This window comes from Barbus barbus, assembly GCF_936440315.1.
Source record: "Barbus barbus genome assembly, chromosome: 19".
Lineage (NCBI taxonomy): Eukaryota > Metazoa > Chordata > Actinopteri > Cypriniformes > Cyprinidae > Barbus > Barbus barbus.
This window is the reverse complement of record NC_136747.1, coordinates 30244908-30262407: the sequence shown is the minus strand read 5'-3', so window position 1 is coordinate 30262407 and position 17500 is coordinate 30244908. Positions and strand designations below refer to the sequence as shown.

The 17500-nt window shown below is 34.1% G+C and overlaps 1 protein-coding gene across 4 annotated transcripts in view; it reads left to right on the top strand.

The window, feature by feature from the left end:
* LOC306885755 (A-kinase anchor protein 9-like) overlaps positions 1-17500 on the top strand; it is a 120248-nt gene that overhangs the window by 43815 nt on the left and 58933 nt on the right. For 3 of the 4 annotated variants that reach the window (XM_079442523.1, XM_079442524.1, XM_079442522.1), the window contains exons 15-20: positions 1407-1691; positions 3052-3159; positions 3616-3713; positions 5062-5231; positions 6790-7001; positions 12490-12652. In XM_079442523.1, coding sequence (XP_079298649.1) covers positions 1407-1691; positions 3052-3159; positions 3616-3713; positions 5062-5231; positions 6790-7001; positions 12490-12652 — 1036 coding nt within the window. The remainder of the gene's footprint in view (positions 1-1406; positions 1692-3051; positions 3160-3615; positions 3714-5061; positions 5232-6789; positions 7002-12489; positions 12653-17500) is intronic. The other variant, XM_079442525.1, reaches the window with a different exon arrangement.

Genomic DNA, 17500 nt, shown 5'->3' with positions numbered 1-17500 from the left:
TATCATTAATTACTCACCTTCATGTTGTTTCAAACCCATAAGACCTTCGTTCATCTTCGGAACACAGATGAAGATATTTTGATGAAATCCGAGAGCTCGCTGACCCTCCATAGACAGCAAGGATCCTGACACGATCAAGGCACAGAAACGTAGGAAGGAGATCGTTAAAATAATCCATGTTCAACTGTATTTAAGAAGCTATGAGAATACGTTTTGTGCGGAAAGAACACAAAAATAACTTTATTCAACAATTGGTCTCCTCTACGTCACCCTATAGTGCCATTTCCATATCCACTTCGTTGGGAGTGCAGTGCGCTTCCAGGGAGAGCCCGCCCACACACGCTTCTGATTGGCTGTGATATTTGATTGATTCTGTTGCGTCGTGTGTAGTTAGGACACGGTGTCAGGATCCTTGCTGTCTATGGAGGGTCAGAGAGCTCTTGGAATTCTTCCAAAATATCTTAATTTGTAGAATTTGGTCATCGGTGAAATTTCAGTTTCCTGACATTTCTATGAATATATGAGCTCACGTGAGTCTCAGATTCATTCTGCAGCTCGAATTAGAAGACGAACCGTGTGTGTGTGTGTGTGGATGATCTGTAGGATGAGTGTCATTTTGTAGCGTTGAAGCCCTTCAGCTCACATTTACTGCATGAAAACGCACACACACACACACACACACACACACTCACTGCTTTTAGCTCCAGTGTTTTTGACGAAATGGGAATGAGCATGTTATTTAACTGATTAAAAACTCCTGTCAGATTCATTCTGATCTTTAAATTCATGCAAAAGATCAAATGTATGAATCTTCAGTGTGTTTATTCTGTCAAAGTGAAATCAGCCATCAAAACATTATAATGTACAGTAGAAAATAAGTTACTGTAAAGGAATGGTTCACCTTAGGGTTATTATAGAAAACTAAAATTAATAAAAAAACAAAATAAAAATGTATAAAAATGACTAAAACAAAATTACTAAAACCTTTAAAATAAAATAAAAATCAGGTAATATGAAAATGAATTCAAAATATGAATAATAATATCTCAGTGATACTAAAATAATGCAGATTTACCCAAACAAGTCTATATTAGTGTCCACGTCAACTGTTTATTTAGTTTATTCTGCAGTTTTGTTGTCTAGTGCTTTAAATGCTGGAGCTGTTTAGAGTCAGGTGGATTCTGATTGGCTGTCAGTGTCAGCTGGAGAAAATCGTTCCTCTGTGTCGTTATCGTTAGAGTTGCAGTGTGGGCTCTCTGTTCTCATAGAGATGCAGTTATTAGAGTATTATTATAGTCATCGTTCATGTGTGTGTGATTGGGCCGTCAGCTCTGATGCTGCATGAAACCATGAGCCCATAATCAGCTGCTGACGTCTGATGATTGCGTTTAACACTGACTCCACAGTCTCCTGAAGAAGAGCAGACCTTCATCACTGAACACAGAACACAAGAGGAGGAGGATGAAGAGTTCAGAGAAGAGAGAGAAATCTCTGCAGCGGCGTTCAGTGGTGATGGAGATAACACAGTTGAGGAAGAACAGGAAGACACGGAGATCCCAGCCGATGATGATGATGAAGAGGACTTGTGCTCTGAGCTCAGATCGTCACACACTCTTCAGCTGGAGGCGTATCAGGAGCAGAACACACTCCTGACGGCTCAGACACACACACTCAGCCAGCAGCTCCTGCAGGTGCGCGCCTCTTCCTGTGGAAGCACTTCCTGTTCCTGTCTCTCTCTCTCTCTCGCACGCATGGACCGTTCGTTTCCACACTCTTATGAAAGTCAACATGAAATATAAGTTTCTTAATGTCTAAATGTGACTTGCTTCACTTCTGAAAGGACATTTCTTCTGACGTCACCTGGGCTGTTGAGTGTTAACCAGCAGTCAAACAGCTAGTTAGTCCTTGTTTAGGTCAGGAATTCCCAAACTCGGAAGCCGGACCCCTTTTAACTAAAATATCAACTTTCCTCCCTGCAATTTTAAGTTAATATTTCAATTATTTAACAGCACATTTATTTGTATTTAAATGCCTTTATGTAAATATTTAATGTTTTTGTGTTTTATTTTGATTATTTTTAAATTATTGTAATTTGACATTTTTATGATTTAATTAATTTGTGGTGATTTTTATTTGGATTAGTCTTAATTTTAAAGTGATTTTATTTATTTTAATTTAACATTTATATTATTAATGTTTTAAAAGTTTTTTTAATTATTTTATTTTAAAGTTATTTGTTTTAATTTTACATTTTTATGGTTAAATTAACTTTTAATAACTTTTTTTTTTTTTTTAAATATGACTTATAATTTGTATTGTTTTATTTTAATTTGGTTTTATTTTCAAATTTATTTTAGGTTTACTTATTCACAAGTTTGATTATTATTTTTGATACATTTTTAATTTAGTTTAATTTTAAAATATTTTTTGTTTTAATTTTACATTTTTATTATTTAATTAATTATTGGTTAGCTTTATTTTGATTGTATTTATTTTTAAATTATGTATTTAAATTTCTAGTTTTTTATCCTTTAATTCATTTTTAGCTTTTGATCAGCTCACAAACCCCAGTTTAGAGTACAGTTAGTGCTGTATTTTAATGCTGGTTAATGTTAATATTGATGTATATATCAGCATGAAACCACGTTCCCAGCATGTTTAACTTCTGTAAAGTGAGATATTTCCTAAATCCAACAAGATGATCAGGCATAAATAAAGAGCCAGACTTTATCCGTCAGGATTGAACTGGATCATGAAATGCTTAGCTGTTATATAATTGGTTTTATAGAAATGGTTTTGATTTCATGTTGACTTTAGTTGTGCAGAGTGTCACTCCTGTCAGGCTCCATTCCTTATGAAGTTTTTCTCTGTATCTATTCATGAGTTTCATCACTGTTTCTCTGCGGTTCTTCAGATGTCCTCTGCATGGCGTTACTGTCTCTCTCTCTCTCTGTGTGTGTGTGTGTGTGTGTGTGAGAGATTTCACTGGTTTGGCTCTGCAGCTGCGTGTGTTTTTGGTGCTGATTGTACATCTGTGCGTGTTTGACGCAGACGGGGCTGGAGCTGCAGCGGATGAAGGAGAGAGAAGACCAGACCGAGAGACAGAGAGATGAACACCTGCTTCCCAGCATGCAAAGCTGCAGCACACAGACAGAGCAGGTAGTGTAACCAATACAGTTGCACTCCTCCCTTCATTTAAAAAGAGCTCATCCACGGTTTCAGTCAATCAAGAGATTTGTTGTTAAAAAAATAAGAAATTATTATATAAATATTAATAAATAAATAAACATACATTTTAATATGTATACAAACCTTAATAAATATATAAATATTTATTATATATAAACATTTATAAATATGTAAATATAAATAAATATACCCATGTTTACATGCTTTCCTCTGCTCCACCTGCACTTCCTCCTCTGTGCCAGAAGGTGGCGCTCTGCTCTCAGGTGCAGCCGTTGCTATGGCAGCGCAGTAGAAGCTGTTCTGATGTTGTGCTGAATTTGACTGTGTTTGAGAGCCGTTGCGCTCAGTTTGACAAACACAGCAGACTGTGATGAAATGACTGGCTTCTTGTCTGCTGTTTCTTTCCTGCCTGTTCATAAACTCCAGACGAGAGAGGAAGAGGAGGAGGTGACGAAGAGCAGAGGTCAGGGAGGAGCCGTAACATCGGACCCAGAGCTCTCGTCTGATGCCGTCACCACAGAGAGGTGAGCGGGAATTACAGCTCATTAATAATTTAGAATTTCATTAGGCACAAACAAAAAGTTCTGTAAAGTCATTAACTCAAAGATAGATAGATAGACAGACAGATTTATGATTTATTAAACTTTTACTTTTGTTGTTTCTATTTTTATAATTTAATTTGACATTTTTATGATTTAATTATTTTTTTTAATTTGACATTTTTATGATTTAATTATTTTTGTAGTTTTATTTTTTTAATTATTTATTTAAATTTTAAATTTGTATTATTAAATTTATATAAAGTTTAATTTAGATTTGTTTTTATTTTAAACAATATTTATTTACTCCTTATTTTCTACTTATTTTGCATTTTTCCGATAAAAATAAATTTTATTTTTAGTTTTTTTAATGATTATTTTAATTTTACTTTTAATGATTTAATAATACTTTGCAACCGTTTCTTTAATTTGTTTAATTATTCATTGATTTTAATTTACATATGCTTTAAGTTTACTAGGTTTATTAAGTGTTTTTACAATTTAATTATTCCTTTTTTAGTAAAGTTGAACTTTAATTAGTTTTTATTGTAAAATATTTATTTACTGCTTATTTTGTTCTTATTTTACATTTTCCTGATTTAATAAATTCTTTAGTTTTTATTTTAAAATATATTTTAGTTTTACTTTTTTTTTTTTTAGTTAATTTTTTGTAAATTTTATTTTGATTTGTTTTTACTTTAAGATTATTTTAATTTTACGTTTTATGATTTAATAACACTGTAACTGTTTTTTTTATTATTATTATTTAAGTTTTTAATTTTGTTTTTATTTTGAAAAGTTTTTATATTATTTTAAATGTTTATGATTTAATTTTATTTTTAGTAAGTGTAATTTCAATTTGTTTTATTGGAAAAAAAATATTTACAAATTTTCTACTTATTTTAAATTTTTCTGATTTAATCAGAATTTAATCAGTATTTTATTTTGTTTCTATTTTAAAATATATTTTAGTTTTACATTTTTTTTTTTTTTTTTTTATTTAGTTAATTTTTATTATATTTTATTTTGATTTGTTTTTATTTTAAGATTATTTCAATTTTACGTTTTATGATTGAATACTTTGCAACTGTTATTTAAATTTTTAAAATCCTTTAAATTTTTATTTTAATGTTTTTATTTTTAAAGTCTTTATTTATTTTAATAAAAATAATAATAAGTGTTTTACTAATGGGTTATTTTTTTTATTTAATTTTTTTTATTTTGCATTTTTATGATTTAATAAATTTTTAATAATTTTATATTCTCCCAAAGCCCAGTTTTGGAAACCCTGTTCTCAGCAGTCAGTAAGCAGTGTGCTTGTCCTCTCTCGCAGGGATGTGCTGCGTAAGGCGAACGCTCGTCTGCGTCTGGTGCTGAACGAGGTACTGAAGACGACGGCGGCGGCCGAGGAGACCATCGGTCGTCATGTGGAGGGGATCCTGGAGGCGTCCAGTAAAGGTCGTCTGAGATCGTTCTGGCAGACAGAGACTGTGAAAGCATCAGGTCAGACACACGCTCGTCTCTCGTACTCTGTAATATCTCTGATTTGGGTTTGATTTCATCTGAAATCATCAGCTTCATAATTTCCTGAACAACGACGTCCTGTCACATCAATAAAAGTTTACACTTTATGTCAGCAATCAGAAGTGCTTGTGTTCAGCTGACGAAGTTGTGGCCTAATGGTTAGAGAGTCAGACTCGTAATCCAAAGGTTGTGGGTTCGAGTCTCGGGCCGGCAGGGATTGTAGGTGGGGGGAGTGAATGTCCAGCGCTCTCTCCACCCTCAATACCACGACTGAGGTGCCCTTGAGCAAGACACCAAACCCCCAACTGCTTCCCGGGCGCTGCAGCATAAATGCCCACTGCTCCGGGTGTGTGTTCACGGTGTGTGTGTGTTCACGGTGTGTGTGTGTTCACGGTGTGTGTGTGTTCACTGCTGTGTGTGTGTTCACTGCTATGTGTGTGTTCACTGCTGTGTGTGTGTGTGTGTTCACGGTGTGTGTGTGTGTTCACGGTGTGTGTGTGTGTTCACGGTGTGTGTGTGCACGTTGGATGGGTTAAATGCAGAGCACAAATTCCGAGTATGGGTCACCAAACTTGGCAGTATGTCACTTCACTTCACTTCAAGTGTTGTGATGTGAGTTAATAACAGATGACGGGACGGTTTAATTGATGAGTAGGAACCAGTGAAGCCGCATCAGATCCTGTCGGTCTTGTTTGTCCTTTTCTGTTCACTCATTGTCTTTGCATAGAGGTGTACTGTGGAGGTGAGGTCATGTGACCTGCGTATGGGTGTGTTCACTGATGCCAAACAGTGCTGTTTCAGTATAGCTGAGATACTATTATAGTTTTTATTAATATTAAACATTTAGTTTTATTATTTATTAGTGATATTATTATTTTAATTTTATTTAGTTTTGGTGATTTTGTTTTTAGTGTCATTGTGGTACTATTATAGTTTTTATTATTATTTTGATTTGGTTTTATTTTATATTTTATTATTTGTTTCTAAATAACATTATTATTTTTTGGTAATTTTAGATAAAGTTTTAAGAATTTTGTTGTGTGTTTTTGTCATTTTTAGTAGCTTTAGTTTTTTTTAACATATGCAAAAGTGTATTGCAAGTAATTTTTTTTTTATGGTTTTAGTTTCTGCTTTAGTTTTAGTGTAATATAATAACCATAATAACTATAATAGCCTTGATATGAAATACACAGTATCACGCCCTGGACGTCTCATATGTTGTGATGGATTATGAGACAGACACTCCTGTAATTCAACACCCAAAACACACAAAAGACCCTGAGCGAAACCACGTCTGTATTGTGTGAGATCATCTGAGCGACTCATTCATGTCTTCTTTATGCCTTTGTGATTTCATCCATTCATATATAGTTCATTAAATCTTAATCTGTTACATCTCTGTCCTGTTATTTTCAAAAACATCAAATGCTGGAGTGTGTTAAAGCTTTATACTGTTGGCTTTGATTTCTGCAGTCCTGATAAGAATAAGCAGAGGAGCTTGTGTTGATGTGGCTCATCTCTTGTGTCCCGCACACAGATGCGTCCTCTGAGAGTTTCCTCAGCAGAGACACGGTTGCTGATGACGGCAGCCTGTTTCCAGCCGAGACCGATGAAGGGCTGGAGCTGTCGCTGAAGATCCAGGGGGCGGAGCTCCCACCGGAGAGGGAGGAGTTACTGATGAGCATCAGCACACGACTGCAGAGCGCCGTGGAGAAGCTGCTCATCGCCATCACTGAGACCAGCACTCAGGTACAAAACAGTTCAGAAACACAAACCTGTGGGGTTCTGGTCATCAGGGGCGCATCAGTGCAAGCACAGACATTTATAATCTTACAGAAGATTTCAAATAAAAGCTGTTATTTTGAACTTTCTATTCATCTGTGTATCCTGAAAAATAACATGCATCACAGTTGCCACAAAAATATTGTGCAGCACAACTGTTTTCAGCATTGATGATAATCAGAAATGTTTCTTGAGCAGCAAATCAGTATATTAGAATAATTTGTAATATAGAATTAGTAAGGATGCTGAAAATATAGCTGCGCATCACAGAAATGACAGTTTAGCACATATTCACATAGAAAACATCTATTTTAAATTCTAATAATATTTCATTATTTTTACTGCATTTTTGATCAGATAAATGCAGGCTTGAGCAGACGAGACTTCTTTCAGAAACATTAAAATCTTTCCAAACTTTAGAATGATAGTGTATGCAAACTGCAAAATAATTACTCTGTGCAGTGTTTATTTTAGTATCATTCATATATTTTTATAGTTTTTGTTAATATTTAGAATTCGATTTAATTTTTTTTATATTTTCTGTTTTCACTTTTTTTAAATTTTAGTGAAAATTTTGTGTATTTGTCAGTTTTATTAGTTTTTCTGAAGCCGACATAGGTTTTATTAATTTTAATTTATTAGTTTTTGTTTTATTTAGTTTTAGTTAAATTTAAACTAAATTAAAATTTTTGCCTTGGGAACAAGCTAAAATTATTTTTTTGTACATTTCAATTTATTTATTTAATGTCATTTTCTTTTCTTTTTTTTCATTTCATGTTATTAAGGTTTATTTTATTTCATGTTTTTTTTTCTTTCTGATTTTAGTTTTATGTAGTTATAACACATGACGAGCGGCTCATGCTGGTGAGATCAGATCAGAGTCCAGCAGATGCTCACAGGTCACATGTTCGCTGCTGTGGGCGGGGCCGTTCGCTTCGGTTGCCTGTAGATACCAGCAGATTTGCATAATGCTCTGGTCTCCGTGGCAGCAGTGTAGCCACGCCCCACTGTTGATCCGTCCACAGTAAAGCGAAGCCATCTTTCCTAATCGTTTATTTGAGCTTCCTGCCGGAGATACAGATCATCACTGCACACATAAACAAAGGCCATTATCTCTCCAATAATCAATAAATCCGTTATCTCTGAAGTGTTATTCTAATACACTTTTAACTCCTTTAGTATTCTTTATTTTTGGTTGATTCTCATAAAAAGATTTTTAGTGAAGTGAAACCAGACTTTTTGTCAAAATGAAACTTTCATTTATTAGTTATTTTTCACTTGTTTCGCATCACAAATATAGCCATTTTAACTTTTGACTCTCAAAAACAAACATTTATTTATTTATTTTTGTGTTTTTATAGTTTTTTCCTATTTTTAATGTTTCTCATTACAAATATAGTTGTTTTGAACACTTGTTGGACTCTCCAAAATAAACTTTTATTCATTTATTTATTCTATTTTTCACGTTTCTCATTATGAATATAGCTGTTTTAACTCCTCTTGGACTCAAACTACTCAAACATAAACTTATTTACTTATTTTATTTAATGTTTCTGTTTTAGAAGATAGGCATTTTAACTCCTGTTGAGCTCTTTACTTTTTGGTTGATTCTTATGAAAAGACTTTAATGAAGTGAGACCAGACTTTTTATTTATTTTTTCATTCATTCGTTCTATTTTTACGTGTTTCTCACCACACATATCGCTGTTGTAGCTGACATGGCACACAATTATACAGACAAATATCTTGGCTGCCTTGTATCGATATATTGATATTTTAAGCTACAGATTTGAAGATTAGATCAGCTCCGATCTGGTTTGACTTGAAATATGAGGGAATGCGCACGCAGCGGGGCTTTGAAAGAACGGATGAAGTTCTCTTAATCCGCTGATACACTAATGGACATGCATATCTTATGCTATCAGAGCCATGCTGCTGTAAGAGCAGTAAAACACACAGATCTGAGTGAAAACGGGTTTTAATCAGGCAGGAGCAGTGATTTGTGGCGATGATGCTGGTTTTCAAGGCCTTAATGCATTCCCGTGAGTTAATCGTGTAATGGCTTGTTCAAGAATGAAGATTTATGTCGAGGTTTGGGTGTAGGAGGGGAAGTTAATCAATAATGTTGTTATCAGGGAGTCTTTGAAGAGAAAATAATTGCTCAGATGGAATGAAAGCAGCACATTCCTGATTATTAATTGTCTTGGTGGTCTTTAACCCTCATAATGCAGTCAGGTCCATTTTGACTTGAAAAAGATACATAAAAATTTCTAAAAAAATATATAGTTCTTAGGAAGGGAACAAAGCTTTGCAGATGCTTTAAGACCCTCAAAATTCATACCGTTTGATTTTTTTTTTTCTGATTTTTTACAATTATTTTTAAAGAGATATAACCATTTAAGAAATGTTACATTTTGTGTTTGGGTCATTTTGGACCTGGGTTTGTATGGAATACCATCAGTGTCAAATAAAATAATCTGTGAAGTTATATTAGTCAAAAAACGTTTGTAAAACACATTTCACCTTTTCCCCATATCTCTCACACTTTTGGGCTGAATTGTGTTGATGAATATGTACATGAGCCATTGCAGCATAAAAAATGGACATTTCTTCATCTGAAAGGGAAAGTTTATGCAAGTAAAACTTTTATACAAGAAGTCTGAAAACTTCTCAGAGTAATGTTCATGTTGTTTTGATAGAAATAAATATGGAGGTTTCATATATTTGCACTGTTCTTGAGCAACAATGTTATAAAATTCCATGAATACTGATAATTCTCAGATTATATGTTTTTATAAATTTCATACAATGATATATTCAAATCAAATTTCTCGTCAATACTGAAAAAAATTTATTTGCTCTGGTTCATGTGTAACTTGAAATTTCAAAGAATTTCTCAATTTATTTTAGTTAATAGGAAAGCGGTAAATGCAGTACTAACATAACATTCAAAACTCTGAATTTTTTTTTATTTTTTTATTAAACATTCATTCACTTATTAGTGAGAAGTGTCTCATCAGATCCAGTATGGTTGAAAAGTTGAACAAAATATAAATAAAATTCAGAAAGACCAGGGATATGAAAAATAGTAGAGATTCTGCTTAAATCATTTAGTTCTCGGTTATGGAGCAGGAATCTCGTTGGACAGGCTCGGGCAGGGTGTGTGTGTGTGTGTGTGTGTGTGTGTGTTAAATCACCTGCAGGCTTCATGACTCCTCCTTTACCGTCGACGTATCCCACACATGTCCACAAACTAGGAAGTGTTTGCTCCGACTGACAGAGAGAGAGAGAGAGACACACACAGAGAGAGAGCGAGAGAGAGAGAAGGAGGTGCAGAGGGAGTCTCTGCTATGGTCTGTTCTCGCTTGTTAACGAGGCCCTGCGTTTTCCCACAGGACCGTTGCCACGGAAGCATGGAATTGTTAATGAGTTTCCAGCGGGAGGGAAAGTGAACAGGAGAGTGTGTGTGTGTGTGTTTGTTTCTGGCAACAGGTTGGAGTTGAGTTTCCTCTCCGGATTGACTCGTTCATCTAGGATTCACTCATTTACATCAAGCTGGTTCTTCCTGACCGGCCATGTGAGATCTGTGTGTGTTTACTTCCATAGAGACGCGCTCTCTGCTCAGGGATGTTCGCTCTGATTAATCTGCGCTTGACGACGATGACACGCGTCTCAAACTTCTCACAGGACACCGCTTAGAGACGACATGGACTCTTACCGGACGTATTGGGACTCGGCCGTCATGCGCGACGGCTGGCTGGACAGCCAGGACATGGATATTTACGAGGTGGAGTCGCGCATCCCGCTTCCACGACCCTTCCCTCTGAGTCACCTGCTTCATGAGAAAAACGCTGTAGTAGTGCAGACGCAGATCTCGCACATCAACCAGCGCCACAACGGACACCTGCTCAAAGTGGTCTCCAAGATCTCCCTACCCACGCCGCCGTACACCGTAAGATTGTGACCTTTGGAAAGGGTTTTATAGATGCTCGCTGGCCGTGTAGTTAGATAAGAGGCTCTGGAGCTGTTGTACACGTCGACTGCGCTGTAATGAGATTCCTGGGTGTGTTTGTGTTTGTGTTCACACGAGATCAGGCTCGCTGTCATGTCAGAGAAATCCTGGCTTTTGTTGAAGCAGTTTCACATCAGTGTGTGACCACATGAAGACGATCAAACGCTCAGAGCTTGTTGACACAGTGTGCTTTTCATCTGTATTTTCAAAATATGTGTGTGTAGCTTTAAAGCTGAACAATACTGTGTAGTACTGTACAAAAGCTTGGGGTCAGGAAGAGTTTTTTGAAAAGTCACCAAGGCTGCATTTATTTGATCAAAAATACAGAAAAATAGTGAAATATTATTATGATTTAAAACAGCTGTTTTCTATGTGAATATGTGTTAAACTGTAATTTATTTCTGTGATCAAAGCTGAATTTTCAGCATCATTACTCCAGTCTTCAGTGTCACATGATCTTCAGAAATCATAATAATATACTGATTTACTGCTCAACAAACATTTCTGATTATTATCAATGTTGAACACAGTTGTGCTGCACAATATTTTTGTGGAAACTGTGATAGATTTTATTTTTCAGGATTCACAGATTAATAGAAAGTTCAAAAGAACAGCATTTATTTGAAACAGAAATCATTTGTGACATTATACATGTTTTACTGTTACTTTTGATCAATTTAATGCAGCCTTGATGAATGAAAGCATTAGTTTCCTTAAAAAAATCTTACTGAGAATAAAATGAAAAAAAAGTAAAATGACAAAAATAAATGAATTAAAAAAACAAACAAACAATCAAAACGCTTAGTAAATATGAATAAAATCATGAAAATGCTACATTAAAATAGATAAATGATTTTAAAATGAAAACAATCAAAAATAAAACATTTACTAAAAGTTAATAAAATCATACAAATGTAAAAATAAATAATTTTAAAATAAAACAGTCAAAAATTAAAATCATAAAATTAAAGAAAAACAATATAAAAATATTAACTAAAAATGTATAAAATAAAAAAATGTAAATTAACATGAATGACTTTAAATACAAATCAAAATAAAACCGTAAAAGTAAATTTTCTGGGCATTTATTATGATACTTTTTTTTATTCATTCTTCAAAGTAATTTAATAAAGACTTATTATATTCATGACCCTTAAAAAGCACTAAATCATATTGAATTGTACAATGAAGGCCGTCAGACTGGTATGATGCTCTGCTCGTCTGTTTATTGCTGAATATTAATTTCTTTAATGTTTCTAGAACAGAATTCGCTCCAGAAACTCTTCCATTTCGCCATAGAAGCAGATTTGCTTTTGTTCTTGATCAGTATTTGTTATTACACTGGATATTCTGAATTTTGTTTACATGACACTGAAGTCTGATTAATGCCAGCTCTTTTATTAGTTTTTGTCCGTATTGAGCACATGTGTGTGTCTCCATCAGCTGGAGCATGCGCGGATCACACAGACGGAGCTGATGAGAGAGAAGTTCAGACACAATGAGGAGATGGAGGAGCTGCAGCGCAGACAGGAGGAGCTGCAGGAGCGTCTGGGAGAGGAGGCGCGAGCTCGGGAACAACTGGCACTGGAGCTGCACAAAGCTGAAGGTGTGTGTGTGTGTGTACACGAGTATGTGAGTGTGTGTGAGAGCGTGTGTGTTTGAGGATGTGAGGAGGATGTGCTGGCAGCATGTGAGTGTGTCAAAGAGGTGGGTTTATGTTTGCTTGTGTGTGTGTGTGTGTGAGTGAGAGAGTGTATGAGAGTGTATGAGAGTGTATGTGTGTGTGTGTTTGCATGTTTATGTGGTTTATGAGGACACAAATTTGTATAATGACATGGGTATGACAGAGGTATTACAATATGAAGGTGGTTTATGAGGACACTGCCTATGTCCCCGTAATTCAAAAGGCTTAAAAAACATACTAAATGGTGTTTTTTTGAAAATCTAAAAATGCACAAAGTCTCCTGTGAGGGCTAAGTTTAGGTGTAGGGTTGGTGTAGGGCAATAGCACACACAGTTTGTTCAGTATAAAAACCATTACGCCTATGGAGAGTCCCCATAAACCACAAAAACCAACGTGTGTGTGTGTGTGTGTGTGTGTTGGCAGCATGATAACTCTTCAGTGCTTCGGCTGCAGTGTCCTCACTGCAAATATCTCTGAATCGTTCCAGATGCGTTTCGTTGTAAGAGGACTGTTGTATGTTTCTGTATCTGTAACGGAGCAACATGCTGATGTCTCTTCACACGAGCAGCTCTGTTTGTGTGGAGATGACAGCAGTGCAGTTTACTAACTTTCAGAGAACAGATCAGGGATTCACAAACTTTCTAAACTCCCCTTGATGCTAAAACATTTTAGATCATTTTAAGTTAATATTTCAATAATTTAACAACACATTCACGTTCACAGCTGTCTGATGTTGATTAATGGTCACATGACAACTTTTGTTAGTATGTTGTTTTTTAAATATATTTTTATTTTAAAATAATTTATTTAAATTTGACCTTTTGTGATTTTTTTTTATACATGTTAGCAAGTGTTTTATTTTGATCTGTTGATTTCTTTTAATTTTATGTATGTTTGGCAGGTGTTTTATTTTGATTGTTGGTTTTTATTTTAAAATCATGTATTTATTTTAATTTTCCAATTTTGTTATTTTATTTAGTACAAAGTGTTTTATTTTTTGATTGTTTTTATTTTTAAAATCATATTTTACATTTGTATAATTTAATTTTAGCTAGTGTCTTATTTCTATTTGTATTTTAAAATTATTGATTTGTTTTCATTTTTGCGTTTTAATATTGTAATTTTTACTGCTTTATTTTGATTCGTTTCAATTTATAAATATATTAAATTTTACATTAAGATTTTTTTTATTTAAATATTTTTATTGTTTTTTACAATCATTTATTTAATTTGTTCATTTTTTATAATAATTTAAGTGTTTTTATTGTTTTATTTTACAATAATGTATTTTCTTATTTTTTATTTATAATTTTTCTTATTTTTATCATTTTTATTTATTAAATTTTACTAAGTGTTTTCCTTTTTATAGTTTTCATTTTAGAATAATTTCTTTTATCAATTTTTTTTTATCTTTTAATTTTTTATTTTATTTTTATAATTTACTAACCACCTGCAGTTCCCTCTTGAAACCCAGTTTGGGAAACCGTGATCTAGAACAAGGGGCAGTTTTCTCTGAAGATGCTCAGGACAGACTGTTGATTGATCAGTCACTCCCAGTGATGGTGTGTGTGTGTGTGTGTGTGTGTTGGAGACAGCAGCGGCTGGTACTTCAGCACACACACACACACACACACACACACACACCAATAGCTGGACATTGAGACTTTTCAAACAGACCAGCATTTTTAGTGTGTTGTCAGGGTTACATTTGTCTGTGTGTGTGTGTGTGTGTGAACTGCCATGTTGTAAATGTTTGAATGAGCTTTAGTTTGCTATTTAGCACTAAACATTTACCATAGTCACATTACAAGATGATACAATGGCTCTGATGAGCACTAAACACACACACACACACACACAGAGCTGTGCTGATGGTTTGTGTAGGGTGTGTTTGCTGCCAGTGTTTGCTCTGCTGTCACTGATCCATCATAATGAAGATCAGCTGACTGTAATTCCTCAGCATCACATCGTCTGTGACTGTCAATCATCTCTTACTGTACTAAATGATCAGACCAGCATTTTCACTGTAAAACAGGTGTGTTTGGTTATTGAGGCGCAGTATGTTTTTAATAGCCTTTATTCGGTTAAATTGTCGTGACCTGAATGCTTCTCTGACTGAAACCTGTAATCTGATATGAATGAGCGGGTCGCTGTGGTGTTTGTGTTTCACTGAGAAACCCTGCATGCCGTGGCTGTTGTTCTGATGCGAGTCTGTGGTTTGATCGTGTCTTTATGTCATTAAATCACCTGCGTGTCTGTACTCGGCTGCTCAGTCCAAATACAGCAGACGGGTTTTGCTTCTAGATGTTTGTACAAGACTGTCACGCTCCTACATTTACATGCATTCATTCGGCTTTACAACTGATACCTTTAAATACATTTACATTTACAATTACATTTGCAACAGTTGTGTTACGAATGTGCTTTTGCATTAAACAAACATGAGATCCAGGACAGTGGAGAGAGAAGAAACACAAGACATGTTTAAAAAAAATTGTCAAATTTAAATAAAATTACATTTTTATTATTTTATAAATTAATTAATGTTTTATCTTGATCATATTAATTTTAAAATAATTTATTTAATTTTTAATTTTTATTGCGAGTAAATCATTTAAAAATAAAAGCAATCAAAATAAAACACTTTAAACACTTTAGTTTTATTATATTTTTTTTAAACGTGTCTTGTGTTTCTTCTCTCTCCACTGTCCTGGATCTCATGTTTGTTTAATGCAAAAGCACATTCATAACACAACATTTTGATGTTTTTGATTTTCACAACAATTTTGATGTTTTTATATTAAAATCTTTAATTTAATTTTAATTACATTTTACCTAGTATTTACTTTTTCATTTTAAAATAGCTTATTTGTTTTAATTTGACATTTATTATTGTATTAATTTGTCATTATAACGTTTTGTTTTGTTTTTATTAAAGAATTTACTTTTTATATTTTTATCATTGTAATAATTGTTAGTGTTATTTTGTTTGTATTTTAAAAATTTATTTCAATTTTTACATTTTTATCATTTTGTCAATTTGTAATGTTTTATTTTTTTCATCACATGATTTAAAATTGAAAATTTATTAAATTTTAATTATATAAAAATAAATTTAATAAATTTTATTTTATAAATTGTTTTTATTTTATATAAAATTATTGTAATTTAAACTTTTTATTATTTAATGAAATTTTACTTTTTAAAATAAATTTTAATCAAATTGTTTTTTACTTTGATTTTATTTAAAAAATCATGTATTTATTATAATTTTTATGATTGTCAAATTTTAAATAGGTGTTTTTTAATTATTTAGGCCTACCAATTTTTTATTTTTTATTTTTTTACATTTTTATGATTTTATACATTTTTAGTAAATGTTATATTTAAAAAAATTTTTTTAAATAATGTGATTTCAGTGTTTTTAAAAGTTTCATCCTTGAAATATTGCAAAAGTGGTGAACACAATAGCAAAAGACTTCGATCTAGTGCATGTTTACATAGGAAGAAAAACACGTTCTGTGTGCATCAGTGTTGCTGATCTTAAGGTTAGTGATCAGAACAAACCAACAAAACTAAAGTCATGATGATCAGCTAAAAGTTTTAGATTGGTGAGTTCAGTCATGTTTGTAATATTGATGTTTTTAGGATCAGTGCTGTAGTGATCGTGTGTATTAGGGTTGGACGATGTCTACAGTGAAACATCGTGATGGTCGATGACATCGGGGGGCGGGGTTAGGGGTGTGCCCGAAGCGTGAATCCGTATGCAGAAAGGCACGGAAAACAAATAACGCGTTCTACAGAGCCACTAAAGCAGCAGTCCTCGCGTACCCCAACACATATTTTGCTTGTGTCTCTTTAACACACCTGATTCATCAGCTCGTTAGAAGAGAGCTCCGTGCATGAACTGTGTTCTGAGTGACATGGTCCCTACACGGTGTCCATTGCTCCCTATTCCCTGAGCAGGGAAATCCTTTGAAGTTTACTTCACTTCGGAACATTCATTCACGGAGCTGCGCTGCAGCGTCTTCACACACAGACCAAACTTACTAGAGAAGTCTCACTTGCTGCTCCGGCGATGACCCGAGAGTGTGTGTGTGTGTGTGTAGCGCTGTGTTTTCTGTCATGTGTGCCGTATGAAGCTCTTTTGTTAGTCACTATAACCTCATTTCATTTGTAAATGAGCTTAAACACGGTCAGACCTGTCATATTCATGAGCTCAAGTATCTTATTTGTGCATGTGAATGACTAACCCTGTGTGTGTGTGTGTGTGTGTGGCCCTATTCAACACCGTCAGCTTCACAGGTGATGCTAAAACTGTCAGGAAATTAGTTTTTTTTCAGGTCTCACACTACAGTTTTATGTTCCTCATAAATATTCAGTTTAACACACTTCAGTCAAATTGTAGAAGAATGTGGGAAAAGGTGATGGAGTTTACTGAGGGAGAACGAGAGGAGGATCAGTGACCTGGAACAGATTCAGGGCAGAAATGCTTTATGTTCAGATCCTGTTAACCAAATACAGCCTGACATGCTGTGTATGTGTGTGTGTGTGTGTGTGTGTGTTTGAGTGAGAGAGTGTATGAGAGTGTGTGTGTGTGTGTGTGGTTTATGAGGACACAAATGTGTATAATGACATGGTTATGACAGAGGTATTACAATATGAAGGTGGTTTATGAGGACACTGCCTATGTCCCCGTAATTCAAAAGGCTTAAAAAACATACTAAATGGTGTTTTTTTGAAAATCTAAAAATGCACAAAGTCTCCTGT